Here is a 21,661-nt window from a genome sequence, read left to right as displayed (position 1 = left end):
CGGTACTCCTGCTCTTCATTTTTGGTAATGAGGCCCACTATGGTGGTGTCGTCAGCGAACTTGATCACTTGGACAGAGTCTGACGTGGATCTGCAGTTGTTCGTGTACAGGGAGAATAAGAAAGGCGACAGTACACATCCCTGAGGGGCCCCTGTGTTGGTTATCCTTGATTTTGAGAGGATAGGGCCTAGCTTAACAGCCTGGGATCTGTTACTCTGGAAGTCCGTGATCCACAGGCGCAGGGTTGGATGGACCTCTAGCGTGGCCAGGTTCTCCTGAAGTATATGGGGGCTGATGGTGTTGAATGCCGAACTAAAGTCGAGTAGGAGGATCCTGGCGTATGAGTCCGGTTTGTCTAAGTGGTCGTTGACAAGCTCCAGGCAGATGTTTATGGCGTCATCCGTGGACCTGTTTGTTCTGTAGGCAAACTGGAACGGATCCATCAGTGGTTCCGTGGAAGCTTTTAGGAGGGGCAAAACCGCTCTTTCAAAGGTTTTCATAATGACAGAAGTAAGAGCCACAGGCCTGAAATTATTGAGGTCAGAGACGCCCTGTTTTTTGGGGACGGGGATGATCGTTGACCTCTTGAAACACCCTGGAACTTTGCCTACCTGGAGCGATTTGGTGAAGATGGAGGAAAGAACAGGAGCGAGCTGCTGTGCACATGATTTCAGGCAGGATGGCGACACTCCGTCTGGGCCTGGGGCTTTCCGAGCGTTAATGCACAGCAGGTGTCGCAGAACAACGTCCTCGTTCACCTCCAGAGGGGGTAGATTTGGATGCTGGATATCTGAAGCAGAGGAGGGGGCAGGTGGCTCTAGTGGTGCAGCCTGGTTCTCAAATCTGTAGTAGAAGTCACTGAGACTCTCGGCAAGCTCAGTGCTGGGAGTTGCGTGCTGGAGGGGGGGCTTGTAGTTAGTGGCGGCCTTGAGCCCCTTCCAAACGGCTCGAGAGTCGTTCGAGGAGAGGTTCTTCTCCAGTTTTTCTGCATAGCTCCTTTTGGCCACTCTCAATTCCCTGTTCAGGGTGTTTTTTGCTTTCCTGTATTCCTCCTGGTTGCCGGACTTATGCGCTTTTTCCTTGTTCTTTCGCAGTTGTCGTAGTTTATTGGAGAACCAAGGTTTGTCGTTCGGGTACAGTCTGAGGGTTTTCGTTGGTATACAGTGTTCCTCGCAGAAGCTGATGTAGGAGGACACGTTGTCCGCCCACTCGTCTAGGTTCGGCGATTCCAGAGCCTTCCAGTCTGTACAATCAAAGCTTGCTTGAAGTTGTAGTTTGGCATCCTCTGACCATACCTTGGTGGACTTCAGGACCGATTTTGCAGTTTCCAGGCGTCTCTTGTACGTGGGTATCAAGTGTATGAGGCAGTGATCCGATGAGCCTAGTGCTGCCCACGAGGTCACCTTGTACGCGTCTTTCAGGACTGTATAGCAGTGGTCTAATGTGTTGGTGTTCCTGGTGGGGCAGGTGACATGCTGATGGTAGCGTGGCATCTCCTGGTGGAGGTTTGCCTTGTTGAAGTCTCCCGTTATGATGAACAGTGAGTCTGGAAGAGCTGTCTCCCACTGAGTGATTGTGTTGCTGAGATCGTGTATGGCGGTATATGGCCCGACGAGGACATAGGAGGAAAACTCCCTGGGTGAATAAATTGGCCTGCAGTTTACCAGGATGATTTCGAGATTTGGGGAGCATTTCTTGGCAAGTATAGAGGTATTAGGGCACCAAACAGAGCTGATGTAAAAACATATGCCACCTCCCTTACTTTTCCCGGAGAGGGTGGTGTCGCGGTCTGCCCGGATGAGGCTGTAGCCTGGGAGATGTAGGGCACTGTCAGGGATGTCGTCGTGGAGCCATGTTTCTGTGAAGCAGAAGACTGGAGTGTTGCTGCCCAGTTCCCTCTTGTTACTGAGGAGCCTTAGTTCATCCACCTTGTTGGGGAGGGAGCGAACGTTTGCTAGGAGGACTGCGGGGATGGCTGACCGCAAGCCCTTCCTTCTCAGCCTCGCTTTGGCACCCGCTCGGCAGCCTCTTTTCCTTGGGTCGTTTCGGGGCACAGGCACTGGGGTAATGAGCTCCTGGATGTGGCTCCAGACAGAGTCATATAGGAGTCTGCCCTCGGGGGGCTGGGCTGTGCTGCGCTCCCATTCGAGGAGCTTTGTCCTGCAGAGAGTGGTGCGTGGGGGGAGGGGTAGAAAGGAAGGCATGGATGTGCAAGGAGAAAGTTCATGCGTATGGCGCATAAAAAGTTCATGCCTCCGCATACAGCCCATATGTTGGAGTTCCCTCCGGTTCCCGCCAGTTCGCCAGCCTGGAGTGCAGTGCAAATATCAGATCACCCCCACCGACCATCAGGCAGTGCAGAAACCAAATTTCGCAGCTCAACAGCGGTGCAGATATCAGATCACCCCCCCCCCCCCCCCTCAGTCAGCAGTGCAGAATCAGATCAGATCACCCCCCCAGTCCCTCAGCAGTGCAGGTATCAGATCGCCCCCACAGTCCATCTACTGTACAAATATCAGAACCCCCTTACAGTCCATCAAACAGTTGCAGATATCAGATCGCTCCACAGTCCACAGTCCGATCAATTGCAAGTATCAGATCAGATCACCCCCCACAGTCCATCAGCAGTACAATTACCAGATCATTGTCAGATCAGATCACCCCCACAGTCCGTCGAGCAATTCAATATCAGATCACCCCCACAGTCGAGCAATACAATATCAGGACACCCCCCACAGTACATCAAGCAATGCCAGTATCGGATCAGATCGCCTCCCCAGACGAGCAGCAGCAGATATCAGATCGCTTCCACAGTTCATCAGGCAGGGTGTGTGGCATTGGAATTGCAGTGCAGCAGTCAGATTTCAAGCCTGGTGTGCAGCATTTGGAGGTACTGCAAGCCCAGTGCAACAGATAGCTCTTCGCCCAGACCAGCAAGTTAGGGGTGCAGCAGGACATCAGATCAGATAGGCCCCATAGTTCAGAGGGCAGGGGGTGCCTGGCTTCAGTATGGCAGGTAAAAAGTTCCCCAGTACAGCGGCTAGCGGCAACGGAGTTGTGATTACCTGTGTCTGGGTCAGGAGGTAGAGCCCAGCTCCTTGGGCCTGTGGTTCCCAGGATCCTGTTCCTGGAATTTAGCTCAGCGTTCAACACGATCTGCCCAGATATCCTGCTCACTAATCTGACGCAGCTCGGAGTAGATCCCACCCTTCGGGCATGGATCAAACACTTCCTGACAAATAGAACGCAGCAGGTGAGGCTGGGCAACTGCTACTCCAGTGTCAGAATCACAAATACAGGGGCTCCACAAGGCTGCGTTTTGTCACCACTACTGTTCTCCCTCTATACAAACAATTGCATCTCATCCGCTGACTCTGTGAAGGTCATCAAATTTGCGGACGACACCACCATCATCGGCCTAATTGGCAGCAACAGGGAGCATGAATACCGCAGCGAAGTCGAGAGCATCTGCAACTGGTGCAGGGACAACAACCTTATACTCAACACAGCGAAGACGGTTGAACTAGTCATAGACTTCAGGATGAACCTTCCCCCCCTCCCACCTGTCCTCATTGGGGGAACCGAAGTCTCCAGGGTGTCATCTGTACGGTTCCTTGGCACGACCCTCACGAACAACCTGAAATGGGGGCAAAACACCATCAAAGTTCAGAAGAAGTCTCAGCAGAGGTTATTCTTCCTGCGCCAACTGAAGCGATTCGGCATGCCCCGGAAACTGCTAACCAGCTTCTATACTGTCACCATAGAATCCATCCTCTGCTCCTCAGTCATTGTCTGGTACACGGGAGCAACGGCCAGCGACAAACACAAACTGCAGAGAGTCATAACTGACTCAGAGAAGATCATCGGGTCTCCTCTTCCACCTCTTGATCTCCTCCACTCTGCTAGGATGATGAGGAGAGCAACCATGATCTCCCAGGACCCCTCCCACCCAGGCAGTCGCTACTTCAAACTCCTTCCGTTGGGCTGCCGCTAAAGGACCTTACCATCCAAAACCACCAGGCGGGTGAACTCCTTCTTCCCCCAAGCGGTACGGCTGCTTAACTCCTACCTTCCCCCGTCAAGGCCCGCCTTCTAGCATGCCCCAGTGGGGCTGGTCAACCTGCTCTTTTACCGCTTGCCTGCCCTGGCCCCCAGAGTCCGGAGTGGGGTCATTGTCCATTGTTTTTATCACTATTATTATCACTATCCTTACTACTATCAGTAGCAGCACTATTAGACTAACTGATTTTTGCCTTGGGACTGCTGTATGAGAAGGCCATATCTTCCACTACTGCAGTTCGTAACCTGTATATAGTGTTAAATTGTATGTGTTGTGCGTCTGTCCTCTTACACTATGTCTATGCCATGTGTACCATAAGCAATTCCGAGTATAGCTCTGCTGTACTTGGCAAAATAAAGTGATTCTGATTCTTCCCCTTGGCATGGGGGTAAAGGCCTAGGATATTTATGCCATCATAGCTCCTGGTGACTCCCTGAGTACTACGACTAGGCTTTTTGACATCAGGGGGGCAAGAGTTTTTTATGGAGGAAAAATATGAGGAGAGCTGAATGGAAGAACTTTGTAGCATCCTATGTGTCTCAGCAACCCCTGGTGAGGAAGGCTACCGTCGTAGTTACCAATGAATCCATCCCAGTGCAGGACATTATCCTCTGGCTCTCTCACTATGTTAATGTGGTGTCCCTTCCCCCGAAGATCCTGGATGACCTGGGTATCTGGTGGGGTGGGGTGGGTATGAGATTTCAATAAAAATGAAATACATAGATGGTATCTATTGTCATGTCCCTCAGTCTGCCCTCATTGGGAGGGATAGAATTTGTTTTTTTACCCAGGTCAGCCCAAGGTTTGTAACCGTTGCGGGGGGAGGGGACACTACAGCTATGGATGCAAACAACCCCATTGTGGTCTTTGCCAGGAGTTTGGACATGATGCCAAACATTGCAAAACCATCAAATGCAACTTGTGCCATAATTTTGCCACCCTTACAGTGTGTGCCCAAACTCCTGGGAAAATTTGCCTGGCGCAGTGAAGGAGGCCTTATTGGCAAAAACGGAAGAAGGAGTACAGTGGTATGCCCTTAACCTTCCTCTTGTGCAAACCTCTTAGTCTGACTCCCGTTACCCCTCCTGATGTGTCTAAACCTATGTCTGAACCTGTTGTCAACAAACCGACTGTACACCCTTCCGAAACGATACTCACTGAAGATGCCTCTGAGGAACTGTGGCATATGGTGAAGAGAGCCAGGGGTAAGAGTCTTACTGGGAAAGTGAATAGGGGAGCAAGTACTCCCTCCCATGAATAGCCTGGAGGCTCCAAAAGAAAAACTGTGTGGGATGCCCCTCGCCCTGGGTCTCATGAGGGTCCTAGGGAGGGAGGGGCTAAGAAGACTTCATCCGCCAGGGGTGGTGGGGAGCCTGTGTCCCAAAAACCCCTTCTGAAATCTGGATCCAAAAACCAGGGGTGGTGGGGGGCCTGTGTCCCGAAAACCCCTTGTGAAACCTGGATCCAAAAATCTTACTCCTTCTTCCCCTTCCCCAACTGTCCCTCCTGCAATCCCTTCCCTACCTTCTCTCCCTGCTAACCCTCCCTCTCCTACCCCTCCTGATAAACCTCCCATCCCTGATCCCTTGTCCGATTCCCTCTCCCAGTCCCAACTTTCCAATGCTTTGGCAGTTCCTCCCTCATCAAAAAGAGGGCTAATGAGCCCAATAAATTGGAAAACCGATTTGGAGCAAGACGACCTGCTCTATTTAGAAAACAAGCTTTGGCTTGTGAAAAAAAACACAGGCTGAAAACCCTTAAGGAAAGGCACCTTCAAAAACAGTGCGAGATTGCTGCTAGACGTCAAGACCTTCACCTGTCAAACAGGTTTAGTGCCTTGAGTGATGATCAAGAGTTTTCAGCCTCTGAAGAGGTAATGGATACAGTAGATTCTGGGCAGATGAATACATCATAATTGTTGTCCTTATCTTGTGTTTTTCTTTTTCTTTTTGTCCTTTGTGAAGTAAGTTGGAGGTATTCTACATTATCCACTCAAATGGCTGTTCACCCACCATTGAAACTGGCAACCATTAATGTTGGCAGTCAAAAATCAGTAAGAGCTCGTAACTTATTTTTTTCTCACCATTTTGAGACTAGGCTCACCTCTTTGCACTGAACTGAAGAAAAAGATTGAATCTAAACAAGTCCGCACCACTCAAAAAACACATAATTGATATCAAAAAAGGTCAACAAAGAACCATAAAAACAATTAAAAACCAAGTATATGGGTAGTCCACTAGTATATTACATAATATCAAATACAAACAGTAAAGTGCATCTCAGTGAGCAAAAGGTCGCTCTGACCACAAGATCGATATACAGTTCGCAGATATTACCAGCACACCAAGGATTATGAAACGCACTTTATTGTGCCAGTTTCCACAAGAATCCAACAATTGTTTCGGGGCCACGCAGGGTCCCCCTTTATCAAGGCATGTGGTTACATGGCATGTTAAAATCCAAATACATATAAACCTTACTAATCCCCAATACCACACCCCAATCAACAAGTGACCTCATAATCACATCACAATGATTGACAGTAATATTGTAAATATAAGGAGGGCATGTTAAACATGTTGGGGGACGCCAGTACTTATGAACGCTTGGGAAGCGACCCTACAATGAAAATTAAACAAGAACTTGTTAGTTTGCTAGATTTGGGTCTAAAAAACGATTGGATCACGGAGGATGAATTTGATTATATGAACATCACATTTCCACAGAGACCAGTGATATATGGCCTCCCTAAAATACATAAGGGAATAGATCCATTGAAATATCGACCAATCGTATCTGGAACAGAATCAATAACACAACCATTAGCACAATTTGTTGACTTTGCCCTTCAACCCTTAGTAAAGAGTCTCCCCGCTTACCTTAAGGATACAAAAGACTTTCTGAGCAAATTGGGGAATATACAGGAAATACCAGAAAACACACTACTATGCACCATGGACATTGGAGCTTTATACACGTCAATACCAAATGATTTTGGTATTGAAGCAGTAAGACATTTTTTAGTGCAAGCTCACCATCCCAAAATTTCGACAGAATTTTTATTGAGTGGATTGGAACTTATCCTAACCACCAATATTTTTAGATTTGAGACCCAGTGGTACAAACAACACCGGGGAACAGCAATGGGAAGTTCAGCAGCCCCGGCACTTGCAAATCTATTTATGGGATGGCTGGAGGAGAAATATGTATACACATCAGTATCATATAATCGTCATGCAATCTGGTGGACCAAATTTATAGATGATATTTTCCTACTATGGAGTGGCACCAGACAGGAATTCAATGACTTTGTAATCTTTTTGAATAGCATTTTTACCGGGATTGTTTTTAATCCTGAAATCTCAGACACCCAAATTCCATTTTTGGATGTCTTGGTCATCAAATCTGAAGGTAACCTCACAACTAGCTTGTACCGAAAACCAACGGACAGAAATACCCTGTTACATTTCCAAAGTGCCCACCCTAAACATTTAAGGGAGGGATTACCCATATCCCAGTTCTTGAGGGTATTGCGGATATGTAAAGATGAGGATAGGTGTGATTTCCACATGGAGGAAATGGAGACAAGATTTCTGGAAAGGGGATACCCCAGGGAAGTATTAGATCGAGCTAAGAAAAGAGCGAAAGATATAGTATTGGGGGAATCAAATAAAACCACCAGAAAGAATGGGATTCCATTTGTACAGACATTTAATGAGGGATCAGGTTTGGTAAAGAAAGCAACAATCAAAAATATGGACATCTTGCAGGCTGACCACACACTAGCCCCGATTGTTAAGGAAAAACCCATGTTTGCATATAAGTCTGGAGCCAATTTGAGAAATTTGCTAGTGCAAGCAGACCCTACGTCTAAATATAAGAAGGAATTTGTTTTCTCGACCAAAAAAGGTTGCTTTAAGTGTCATAATTGCAATGTTTGTGATTCAATCATGTTGGGTAAAGAGTTTTTTAACCCTAATAGTGGAAAGAAATACAACATTAATGGCTATTACAATTGCAATACGGACCATTGCGTATACATGCTGAAATGCCCCTGTGGCTTAGGCTATATAGGTCAAACAACCAATGCTTTTAAAAAACGTTTTCAACATCACCGTAGTGACATTAAAATAGCATGGGCAGCCAAGGAGAAAAATGAAAATCTTGACTACACTAAGCCAGTAGCTATACATTGTGTTGAGAACAATCATAGAGCTCACCAGATCAGAGTAGTAACTGAGCAGGTGAATAAACCGAAACGGGGAGGAGATTGGGAGAAAAAACTTTTACAACGAGAAACCTATTGGATTTTTGAGATGGGCACTTTATCGCCCAGAGGTCTTAATAATAATAATCCACTGACTTGTTTTTTGAAGGAAAGATAAATTAAGCAGAATTTGATGATCTTTATAATTGTTTTTAATTTTTTAATCTTTTACACTTTACTCATAATGACATGTAATGTATTACTGTAGTAACATGCTTTTTTCATTTCAGGTTGTATTCCTGTGGCGATCTGCATTGTGGGATGCGAGCATTGACCCAGGTGGTAAGTCCGCCAAATTAACCAATCAATTTTTGTCCCCTCCCCAGGGCTATGCTATGTGTTCATGATATGGCTTATAGTATTATGAGCCTGCAGTAATAATCGTTGCAGGGATTATATTCATCCAGATTTACTTAAACTGGTATGTTTATCCCTTGGTTGCTATGGACGCACTTAGCGTCATTAGCATGTTTCTGGAACGCACTGGGCGTCATTGGTGTGTGGCGGAAGATACATGCGACGGGGGAGGCTGCGGACGTATTATGCGTCATTAGTATTTTATTGCCTGGAACGCAATTAGCGTCATTGGCACGCGACGGACGACACGCTGTGGAGGCGTCCGCGTCCATGGTTTCCATGGACGCGTTCTGCATCACAGTCATGCGACTGGAAGTACGTTTGGCCGCATTGTATGGTCGCGTCATTATGACTCGGACCTATCAGGAGGCAGGGATTACGATCACCATCCTCTTGCGGGAGCGGCTAGCGGGGTTAGTTGCCTGGAAATTATGGACACATGACAGCTAACGGCTGGAGGAGGCAGGCCAAATATTCAAAACTACATTACATCAGGCACAACCTGGCACAGTGCGGGCATCTCCATAAGGTATGATCATAAATTACAGTAGCACAGTGTGCACTGATGATATTATAACACTATACAGCACTATTGATTGCTATTATTTGCAGATCGTTGGTTTGTTTACTACTGTCAATCATTGTGATGTGATTATGAGGTCACTTGTTGATTGGGGTGTGGTATTGGGGATTAGTAAGGTTTATATGTATTTGGATTTTAACATGCCATGTAACCACATGCCTTGATAAAGGGGGACCCTGCGTGGCCCCGAAACAATTGTTGGATTCTTGTGGAAACTGGCACAATAAAGTGCGTTTCATAATCCTTGGTGTGCTGGTAATATCTGCGAACTGTATCTAACTGGTGGCACTGCCTATGCCACTTTACCAAGCACCCGGAAAAAATTGATGGTGTGCCAGCTTCATCTTGTACCAACAAGATCGATATACAGTGGGTTGCAAAAGTATTCGGCCCCCTTGACGGTTTCCACATTTTGTCATATTACTGCCACAAACATGAATCAATTTTATTGGAATTCCACATGAAAGACCAACACAAAGTGATGTACACATGAGAAGTGGAACGAAAATCATACACGATTCCAAACATTTTTTACAAATAAATAACTGCAAAGTGGTGTGTGCATAATTATTCGGCTCCCTTTGATCTGAGTGCAGTCAGTTGCCTATAGACATTGCCTGATGAGTGCTAATGACTAAATAGAGTGCACCTGTGTGTAATCTAATGTCAGTACAAATACAGCTGCTCTGTGAGGGCCTCAGAGTTTGTCTAAGAGAATATTGGGAGCAACAACACAGTGAAGTCCAAAGAACACACAAGACAAGTCAGGGATCAAGTTATTGAGAAATTTAAAGCAGGCTTAGGCTACAAAAAGATTTCCAAAGCCTTGAACATCCCACGGAGCACTGTTCAAGTGATCATTCAGAAATGGAAGGAGTATGGCACAACTGTAAACCTACCAAGACAAGGCCATCCACCTAAACTCACAAGCCCAACAAGGAGAGCGCTGATCAGAAATGCAGTCAAGAGGCCCATGGTGACTCTGGATGAGCTGCAGAGATCTACAGCTCAGGTGGGAGACTCTGTCCATAGGACAACTATTAGTCATGCACTGTACAAAGTTGGCCTTTATGGAAGAGTGGCAAGAAGAAAGGCATTGTTAACAGAAAGCATAAGAAGTCCCGTTTGCAGTTTGCCACAAGCCATGTGGGGGACACAGCAACCAGGTGGAAGAAGGTGCTCTGGTCAGATGAGACCAAAATGGAACTTTTTAGCCAAAATGCAAAACGCTATGTGTGGCGCAAAACTAACACTGCACATCACTCTGAACACACCATCTCCACTGTCAAATATGGTGGTGGCAGCATCATGCTCAGGGGGTGCATCTCTTCAGCAGGGACAGGGAAGCTGCTCAAAGTTGATGGGAAGATGGATGGAGCCAAATACAGGGCAATCTTGGAAGCAAACCTCTTGGAGACTGCAAAAGACTTGAGACTAGGGTGGAGGTTCACCTTCCAGCAGGACAATGACCCTAAACATAAAGCCAGGGCAACAATGGAATGGTTTAAAACAAAACATATCTATGTGTTAGAATGGCCCAGTCAAAGTCCAGATCTAAATCCAATTGAGAATCTGTGGCAAGATCTAAAAGCTGCTGTTCACAAACGCTGTCCATCCAATCTGACTGAGCTGGAGCTGTTTTGCAAAGAAGAATGCGCAAGGATTTCAGTCTCTAGATGTGCAAATCTGGTAGAGACATACCCTAAAAGACTGGCAGCTGTAATTGCAGCAAAAGGTGGTTCTACAAAGTATTGACTCAGGGGGCCAAATAATTACGCACACCCCACTTTGCAGTTATTTATTTGTAAAACATGTTTGGAATGATGTATGATTTTCAATCCACTTCTCACATGTACACCACTTTGTATTGGTCTTTCACGAGGAATTCCAATAAAATTGAGGCATGTTTGTGGCAGTAATGTGACAAAATGTGGATAACTTCAAGGGGGCCGAATACTTTTGCAACCCACTGTAGGTAGAAGGGATCTACAACAATAGATCAACAGCAATAATCTATATATATACACACACACACACACACACACATATATACAGTATATATATATATATATATATATATATATATATATATATATATATATATATATATATATATATATATTATAAAATAGTCCAAAATGTCCCCTCATGAACACTCAAAGGCAGTGACTAATGTGAAGGTGAAATCATGCATGAACATAGATCAAAAGACCATAGACCCAATGCAAGGGAATATAGAAAAGGTGCAGTGTGAGCAAAGCAGAGCCTGTGAATAGAACATACAGCTTCCGCTGTATGAAGGTATGTAAGGGATGCAGAAGTGTCAATGCCAAGTACGTGAGGAGTGGAAAGGCAAAGCTGCCATAGGTAGTGCGCTGGTGAGAAGAGGCAGTACAGCGGAGGGGAGTGAGGTGGTCAGGGCTTACCGATGGGGCTGCACGGAGGAGCTCACCTCTTTGGCTGATATCCCGTTAGCCAAGAGGAACTGGAGATCTGGTCCGAGTTTTTGGTCTCTTGCGGCTGAGCCTTACAGTGATGTGGCAGTGCTTTTCAGAACTGGTATGGTAACTTGCCGGCATGTGTTTGCAGTAGAAATGGGGAGATTTCTGGTCTTAGACGTTGTTGTGAAGGGGCAAAACCTGACATTAATTAACATCTATGCACCCCAGTTGGCCTGAAGAGGAAACGCCTCTTTACTGCAATCAGGCCTTTGCTGTTTACGACCCAGCCTGTAGTGTTTGGTGGTGACTTCAACACCATTGTCAGGGTGATGGACAGGAGAGGTACCTACACTCGTCTGGGTTCTAATAGTATTTTCTTAAACAGGGTAGTTAGTGAGGCTGGTCTGGTGGATGTTCATGTTCGACACTCACCAGACCTCACTGGGTTTACTTTTCATAGAGCAGAGAGTCAGAGTAGAATAGACAGGTTTTTTGTTACAGAGAGTCTTACTGCCACGCCCCTAGGATACAGGAGGTAGAATTCTCAGATCACTGTATTCTATCGGTGGACCTGAATGTTTCAGATGCTCCTCCCAGTGGTAGGGGTATCTGGAGACTCAATTCGTCTCTGCTACTGGAAGAGAGAGTAAGACAATCTGTCAGGGAATTTTTTCATCCACAAATGACCATCCTGGACTGCTTTGACAACAGGTTGGAGTGGTGGGAGGTATTCAAAAGTCGTGTTGTCAGACTTTTCAAGAAGCTAGCCAGGAAAAAACAAGTTGGTAAATATGTTGCTTATCAACGATTGAGGAGAAGGCTTGAACTCCTTGTTTCAGAAGGCGGAGATCAGGGGGAGGTCTCTGAGGTCAAGGCTCAATTCAGACAGCAACAGTATGACCGTCTGTCTTCTCTATGTTTGAAGAGGGATTATGGCCTCGCCTGATCCCTATCTGAATAGCAGACAAGGTGCAGCCCTTAAAACGGTCACTGGTTTCAGGGATGGATCGGGTTCGGTAGTGAAGTCCAGGCTCGGAATCCTATCCATCGCTAGAAGTTTTTATGTTGATCTGTTTGGGGAAAAGCCAATTGACCAAGAAGGGATGGAAAACTTTTTGGTTTCAGCTCCAGGCCTCAGTGATGCAGATGTTTCTGACATAAGTTTGGCAGAAGAGATCACCACTGAAGAAGTAGTGAGAGCTATTGTTAGTCTCACACCCAAAAAGACCCCTGGTCCAGATGGGTTGACGGACGAATTTTACAAGGCTTTCAAGTCATTTCTGGCTCCACAATTGGCAGATGTTTTCAATCAGTGTCCTGCTGAGGGTGAGTTACCACCATCCATGAGACAGTCAGCGGTGATCCTTATGTCAAAAAGCAAAGATCCTGAGATGATTAAGAACTGGTATCCCATCAGCCTTCTCAACGTCAACAGGAAGATTCTGGCGCAAATCTTGTTCTGGTGTTTGTCTCAGACAACGTGTACTTTCTCGCCACCAGCACTGCTCGATTTCAAGGAAAGGTACTTTCTCAGCGCTTTTAGCTATCCGGGAAGTCCTGGAGCGTTGCAGGGCTGAGGGTTGGGGAAAGTATTTGCTGGCATTTGAACAGTCTAAGGCTTTTGATCGGGTCAACCATGAGAATTTTGCATGTACGGCCTTGCAAGGAGGCTTTGTTGATTGGCTCCGTACTTTGTACAAAGGGACAGAGTTTCATGCTCATCAATGGCTGGATTGGCGAACCTTTTGAAGTTAGTTCTGGTGTGCGTCAGGGTTGTCCGCTGAGCTCCCTCCTGTACGTATTTGAAATCGACCCTTTTGTGAGAAGGTTGGAGAGCAGTGCGCTCAGTGGAGTTCCTGTGGGCGTTCCTGGTGTCTCACCTTTCAGGTTTGTGGAATATGCTGATGATGTGACTGTGGTGATTTCTGGGGCAGAGGAAGCAGAGGTGGTAGTCTCAGAGATTGCCAGGTACTCAGAAGCAACAGGCTCACAAGTCAATCCAGACAAGTGGGACATTTTCTGGATGGGGAATGATTGAGAGAACTTTGCACTTCCTGGCTCCTTTCCTCGTGCCTCAGCCAAAAATTAAGATCCTTGGCATTGAATTTGGTCTTGGCGACTACGGCCATCAAAATTGGGTTTGTAGGCTGGATGATGTCAGCACCAAAGTAGCACACTGGAAAAGTTGGAGTTTGACCTTCAGGAAAAGAGTGGACCTGATTAAGAGCCATCCGGTTCCAATCTTGTTATATGTCAGCTATGTTGCAATTTTGTCTCAATCCCTGTATTCAAGGATTTGTGATCTGTTTTTCCAGATGCTCTTGGGAAATAGATTAAACATTATGCGCAGAAGCATTACCTACAAAGCCAGGTGGGAGGGTGGCTTAGACATGGTCAACCCAATTTTTTCTTCACTGTTTTATTAAACATAATCTTGGTAACATGCTTGCAGAGAACCCGCCTGGCTGGGTGGGCATTTTCCAGGCCTGGTTTGGGACTTCCCTCACAGGTTGGGAAAGCAGAGGTTCAGTGGAAAGTCTGGCGAAACGCCGTGACTATCTTCCGACCTATGTTGTCATGTGTCTGAAAAAATTAAGGCAGTCGGGATTGACTGTGGAGGATATCAAATCGGTCGAGAGGCGTGTCCTTACGAGCCGGATGAAAGACTTATACTTTCATGACCCACTGTACTTGAGAGATTGCCCAAGCGTGCAGTTGGAGGAGGGCTTGCAGCTCATTAATTCACAGCGGATTCAAAATAAATTGTGGGACATTGCTTGGCTCTCTTTTCATGGCTAACTTTATGTTAGGGGTAATGTTAAGTGCCTGAAGGTGGAGGCACTTGGATGTCCTCGTGAGGAGTGTGGTGGTGTTGAGGAATCCATGGATCACTTCTTACTTCATTGCCCTTTCAATGTTGAAGTGTACAAATAGGTGGGTGGGAGTCTAGGTATTGCCTTTCTGGAGTGTCTAAGTTACGCAGAGTGGGTGTATGGAGCATTCAGGCACCACCAGGGTTTTGATTTGTGCACTATATATTTAGTCAGCTTAGTCATTAGGCAGCACACATAATTAGCATGGTGTCAGGAAGCAATTAGGCGCAAAATCCTCCCTGTGGTGGTAAACAATATTCTGAGTTAGGTATCTAGGATTTGGTGCTTGGAGAGGCGTAGGCTGGGCAGAGGTGCTTGGGTTACTGCGTGGCAGAACATCAGGCCTCCTTAGCCCATCTCCGTCTTTCCTGGGTGAGCTTTTCTGTCTCTCCTCACCCTTTTTTCAGTTTTTGATTCTTTTTCATACTTTTTTGACGATTGGCCGCAGACATAACTGAAGGCGTTATCCCTCCAGCTAACTTATGGGTGTATTTGTTTGTCTTGTGTTGATTTTGATATTTTTGGTATTGGTACTTATTACCCTCCCTGTATAAATGTTAGGATGAGTGTTTTGTTTGGTGGTAGTCACTGTTTTAGTGTGAAGTGATGGGTTTATGTTTTATGTTGTCCTGTCTAAATGTTGAATGCATGGATATTCTTCTGCTCAGTTCTGTATAATATTTGGTTTCTATCTTGGTTTGGGTGTAAAAGTCCCACTTTTGCTTTCTATAACATTGTAAAGCTACAATGTACTATGGTCTATTTGACAATATGTTTTTTTTTTTATTTCATTGTATAGTATATAGATATTGATGAAGATGATACATTGCACATTGATGTATATTATATATATATATATATATATATAATGCATTTTATTACAATGTATTACTGTACTCATCGTGGCCTCTTAAAAATAATCAACTGCCAGTTCTGTTCTAATGCTGTTCTGTAACAGTATACAAAGAAGAAACATCTGCTGTTACAAGTATATAAGGTTCATTGGCCTCAATTCACTAAGCTTATCTCCTGCATTTCTATAGTTATCACCATGGTGATAAGGCATGTAGTATTCAGGAAACATTTTACCTCAGGCAAACTGTGTGGAGGTAAGTTTTCTCTTGCTTTATTATCTCCAGCATGATCTTAGTCAATTGAGGCCATTGTAATGTAATTATTCTAAGATTTGAATAAGATGTTTTGAATCCTTTAAAAACAATGGCATTTTGGTGTGAACACCTGGATATTTATACTATACAACAACAACAAATAACATTTGTAAAGCGCTTTTCTCCCGTAGGACTCAAGCACATAAGCATGGCTCAGACCACTAATTGGTAGATTGGTAAATTGTGGAAGAACTCTAAGTCCAGGAACGAGAGAGAAAGGGTCCACATCTGAATTCTTTTGCTGAGGGTTGGAAGGGGGAAGGTAGTATTTCTTGTACCTTTTAGTGAAAAACTAATACTGGGGGAATATCTATTACCTATACTTATATATAACTTGACATTCTTTGCAGCTAAAAGCCTAAGTGACGAGACTTGCATAGATAAAATGCCACAGAGATCCTGGAGTAAATAAAAATAGGTAGGCAGCAGGTATATTAATAATATAAAAAGATCACCCCTAACAGATGGATCAGCCTTCCTTTCAGTCACTTGTCAGTTTTTACAAACACTGACAATTACATGTTATTTCAATGAAACCATTTTTTTAATCTATTAAAACTCCTGGATAAGGAATACCTTTTGACAAATCCACTGTTTTTATGTTTCCCTTTTTTACTGATATCCTTCTTTATAAAATTCCTTAACATGACCAGAGGTACAGAGGTGTCGGAAATTACTTTTAATTTGCCTTGAATAAAATAGCCATTTTACTCAAATAATCAGTTTTCCCTAGATGCCAGGCATGTCAAAATTATCAGATATGCATTAGAGTGTGGCTGGACCACAAAGCGTTTGTCTACCACGTTCTGTGACAGAAATATGGTTTGATCTGAAATGAAATATCCTAACATACGTGTTTAGACTCTGAATAAAAAATAAAATGCCAGGAATACACTTGTATCATTCTCTGTGGGTTCTGATCAACTGAAGCAGAGATATGACCATTTCAGGTATTTCATATTCTTTTCTGCCTGTCATGACAAAGGCGTGAAGCTGGATCACGTGACAGACAATGTCCATCTCCCCTTACCATTTCCACCCTGGAGCAGAGAAAGGGATAAATGGCTGGACACACACGGGCTGAGAGAGAGTCGCCAGCCAGCCAGCCAGCCAGCCAGCCAGCCATATACCATCAAGGATTTGGCAGTTTATACATTTTGGATTATGTACACCCAGAACTTCATATCTTTTGTTTGGACAACTCCAAAGGACATAAGGCAACTTAAACTGCTCAAGACATACCCAGTTATTTTTATTGTTAACTTTCCTTTATTATTTTAACTATAACAAAAACAGCAATTCTTTTTTTTTTAAAGAGAATCTGTACTATCCGACTTGTACGATAAAAAACATACCAATCGAGTCACTGTGATCTCCTGGAACCCTCTTTGCCGTTTCTGCCGCTCCCCTCTGCAATCCTGGCTTTTAACCACTTTACCCCCAGCGGTACGGATTTCTCCGTCCCTTTTTCCACCCTGGGTTGGTGGGAGGAGCTCCACTTGTTTTCCGACCAAAATGCTTTCTCTCATCATATTGTATGGTATGGTAGATATATCGACGACCTCTTGGTTGTCTGGGACGGCACCCTCGACGAGGCTTCTGGGTTCATCGATTACCACAATTGTAACCTTCTCAATTTGCAATTCACCTTCTCATGGGCCTCATCCCAGATTAGTTACTTGGATGTCACCTTGCTGGGGAACTCTGCTTCTGGCACGGTGTCCTCCTTTACCTATTGCAAGCCCTGTAGTGGTAATACCACGCTCAGGGCCAATAGTTGCCATCCTCGCCATACCATCCGGGCAGTACCGGTAGGCGAATTTGTCAGGGCTTGCCGTAACTGCTCTGACAGCGTTGCACTGCACAGGGAGATGGATATTATGGAATCTCGTCTTTTGGAACGAGGTTACCCCCGTTGGTTGATTTCGAGGGGTAGGAGCTTGGCCCTGGGTAAGAGTAGGGATCAGCTACTTGGTTCATCTTCGCTACCTGATAGTGGTCACGGAACTGATAGCACGGTTTTCGTGACTACTTTCAGCTCTGAATTCAATCAGGTTGTGTCTATTATTAAGAACTCACTGCCGATTTTATATGCGGATGATCGAATTCGGGATGTGCTTAGGAAGGGTACCAAATTTGTGCGCAGACGTGCTCCTACTCTTGGTAACATCCTCTCTCCTAGTTTATTTACCTCGGGTTCCCGTCGTCCATGTTGGTTAGACACAGTGGGCTCATATAGATGTGGAATGGTTACGTGTCAGTATTGTGCTGTCCATCATATTACTAAATCGGTGGTTTCCTTTCATAACCACAAGACTTAAGATGAAACAGTACATCAATTGCCACACTCAATATGTTGTTTACTTGATATCATGCTCACTGTGCCATATCCAATATGTTGGGTGTACCACCCGTCACCTGAGGGAACGCATTTCAGAGCACTATAGAGGGCCTGGTTGGCTCACAACTGGGATATCCAATGTGGCCCGTCATTTTAAACAAATTCTTGCTGGCGACATGTCCTCCTTTTCTTTTCAGGGGGTAGAACGTGTCCCCAGACCATTACGGGGAGGCGACTGGAAAAAGCTACTACTCACCAGAGAGGCCTTTTGGATCTTTCAGTTGGGGACACGTGCATCACATGGTTTAAATACAAGATGGGATTTGAATTAAGTTATCTAAGTCATCTTGTTGGGGTTTCCATTAGGGACTTGCTCTTTAAGTCATCAGTTAGTAATTATTACTTATCTGTGTGTTTTTTTGTAGCAGCACTACCCTCTATGTGTACATATGAATACTCTCCATGTATATTCAATATGGTGATTTTGTGCTGTTAGTGTAACAATCGGTGTAACACAGAGAGGATCTGATTACCGGTGATCTGCAGTATCACCGAGAATACAGATATATACCCGATTATTGATGATCTGCAGTATAACCGATAATCAGATATATCTCTAACCTCTGGACACCTGAGTAATATGAGTGTTTGGTGCAACAGTAATACTTTGAGGAGAGCCTCCGTATAGAGGGTGCAAGGCAGTAAGAGATACTGCCCAAAGAACAGGCTCCTTCCAAGGGGAGGAGTCAGGCTGAGAGTGGGAAGGACCAGAGTGTGAGTGACACCAATGGTGGAGTGTCACTGACAGATCTGTGAACTATCTCTAAACAGAGGAGATAGTTCTCGAGGTCGGACAAGCCAGGTCGGCAACAGACAGACAGATCAGATACAGAGGAAAGAGACTGATACGGAATCATAAGGCAAGCAAGGTTTGGCAACAGAGTATCAGATATAGCGAAGTACCAAATCAGAGATCAGAAGAGAGGTCAGGAAAAGCAGAAGGTCATAACAAATAATCAACAATTGTCTAGTCTAAAGGTGTGAGCGCCTTGATCATCAACACCCTGGAACTAGTCTGAAGATATAACAGGATGGTAAAGCTAATTCCTAGTCTTGGGTGTGAGCTCCATAGTCATCAACACCCTGGAACTAGTCTGAAGAATAACACAGATAATATACAGTATTCCTAATCTGGGGCGTGAGGTCCGTGATCATCAACACCCTGGAACTGGTCTAGAGAATAACACAAATGATATACAGAATTCCTAATCTGAGGTGTTAGGTCCTTGGTCATCAACACCCAGGAACTGGTCTAAAGAATAACACAGAATCTGACAAAAAGGTCTGAGTGCTTCCACGTAGTGATCGCAACGGCAGACAACCAGAGAATGACCAGCACCCAGTATATATAGCAAGGCGCTCTCCAGCGCCTCCCCTAAGTGCTGGACCAATGGGAAGTGGTGGAATTGTCAGCTGACCGGCTTGGTCAGCTGACTCCCTTCTGGCTGTCATAAAAGCTCTGCCTCTCAGCGTGCGCGCGTCCTTCTGAACCTGTGTGGACTATCAGTCCCAGCCACACCAGACCTGTGCTGCAAACCATCCGCTGTGCTGAGAGAGGAACCAGAACCACCGCTATCAGAGCATGCGGCGGTTCCTCCGCGTTCAGCCATACTGCCAGATGTAGGCCTATGCGTGCAAACCGCCGTGTCGGACGCGGAATCCGCCGCCTTGTTCTCAGGACATGCGGCGGTTTCTCCGCGTTCAGTCATGCTAGCAGATGCAGGCCCATGCGCGCAACCTGCCGTGTTGGACGCGGAATCAGCCACCTTGCTCTGAGCACCTGCGGCGGCTTTTCCGCGTTTTCTCACAGTTAGATTGCAGATTTTTCATATGTATTACTATGCTTTTAATGCTGTGGGAACCCATTTTAGTTTTTCCTATTTTTAGCTCCACCTATCTTCACTTAACTGTTGGAGTGGGAGGGTGTATCGTTTGATCCACCTGTGTTAGGGGTGGGACTTAGACTAGGGGCTTGATTCACAAAGCGGTGCTAACCTACTTAGCACGTCTAAAGTCTTTAGATGTGCTAACCAGGGTGCTAAGTAGGTTAGCACCGAATTATCTGATTCAGAAATTCGGTGCTAACCTACTTAGCACCCTGGTTAGCACGTCTAAAGACTTTAGACGTGCTAAGTAGGTTAGCACCGCTTTGTGAATCAAGCCCTATATGTTTGTTGTGCTTTTAACATAATCTTGTGCTATGATTAAGGACCTGTGTGTCCGAAACATGTCAGCTACCAGGCTGTTCAGCTTTTATTTTCTTCAATACAGTTGGGACTACCTTCTACATAGGATTTTGTGCGGAACTTCCTTTCTTCCTTTGCCTGTTACCACCAAGGGACGGAGAAATCCGTACCTGACGTCGCTCCCGCTCGCACGTCCGTGCGCCCCCGCGCTTGTGCACGCTGCCTCCCGCTCGCCCGGAGATCAATGAACGGGAAAACCTTTCCCGTTCGTTGATCTAAGCCCCGCAATGATCAGCTGCTTCTACGAGAAGCAGCGGGATTATTGTGCAAAAAAAAGTTGCCCAGCCTCCCTGAACTTCCTGCAAGCGTACTTCCTGTACGCTTGCAGGTTGCATAAACAAAAACTCACTGTGCCCATCTTGTGGCCAAATAGTAAAACTACACCCTAAAGCATTTTTCATATACAAATACATTAGTTATACATTAAAAATTAACTCATTACCTCCCACACTCTCCATTTATTAATACAATTAAAAAAAATACATAAATAGTTACCTTAGGGACTGAACTTTTTAAATATTTATGTCAAGAGGGTATAACACTGTTACTTTATAAACTATGAGCTTGTAATTAGGGATGGACGCAAAACTGAAAAAAAATGCACCTTTATTTCCAAATAAAATATTAGCGCCAAACATTGTGATAGGGACATAATTTAAATGGTTTTATAACCAGGACAAATGGGTAAATACATTTCATGGGTTTTAATTACAGTAGCATGCCTTATTTAAAGAGAATCTGTATTGTTAAAATCGCTCAAAAGTAAACATACCAGTGCGTTAGGGGACATCTCCTATTACCCTCTGACACAATTTCGCCGCTCCTCGCCACATTAAAAGTGGTTAAAAACAGTTTTAAAAAGTTTGTTTGTAAACAAACAAAATGGCCACCAAAACAGGAAGTAGGTTGATGTACAGTATGTCCACACATAGAAAATACATCCATACATAAGCAGGCTGTATACAGCATTCCTTTTGAATCTCAAGAGATCATTTGTGTGTTTCTTTCCCCCATGCACTGAAGTTTCAGGCTGCTCTTTTCTTCCTGCAAACAGCTTTGCCCTTGTTTGTAATTCCTCAGTATGTGAAAGCCCAGCCAGCTCAGAAGACGATTTATCCAGCTGATTAGAGCAGCTTCTCTCTTCTCTCTTATCTAAATAACACACAGGCAGTGTGCATAGAGGGGCCAGAAAGGGTGAGTTCATAGCAGAACCACAACACTGAAGAACTTGGCAGCCTTCCAGACACAGGCCGACAAGACTGAC

The 21,661-nt window shown here is 45.1% G+C and overlaps 1 protein-coding gene across 1 annotated transcript in view; it reads left to right on the top strand.

Annotated features, from left to right (window-relative positions):
- Positions 1 to 21,661, top strand: part of LOC137503847 (heat shock factor protein 1-like) — a 164,279-nt gene that overhangs the window by 53,084 nt on the left and 89,534 nt on the right. The window contains exon 3 of the mRNA XM_068231388.1: positions 8,558 to 8,609. Within this exon, the coding sequence (XP_068087489.1) occupies positions 8,589 to 8,609 (21 nt within the window). The 5' untranslated portion in view covers positions 8,558 to 8,588. The remainder of the gene's footprint in view (positions 1 to 8,557; positions 8,610 to 21,661) is intronic.

Source organism: Hyperolius riggenbachi, chromosome 4 (genome assembly GCF_040937935.1).
Source record: "Hyperolius riggenbachi isolate aHypRig1 chromosome 4, aHypRig1.pri, whole genome shotgun sequence".
NCBI lineage: Eukaryota > Metazoa > Chordata > Amphibia > Anura > Hyperoliidae > Hyperolius > Hyperolius riggenbachi.
The sequence above is the reverse complement of the archived record's forward strand: the minus strand, read 5'-3'. Positions and strand labels throughout refer to the sequence as shown.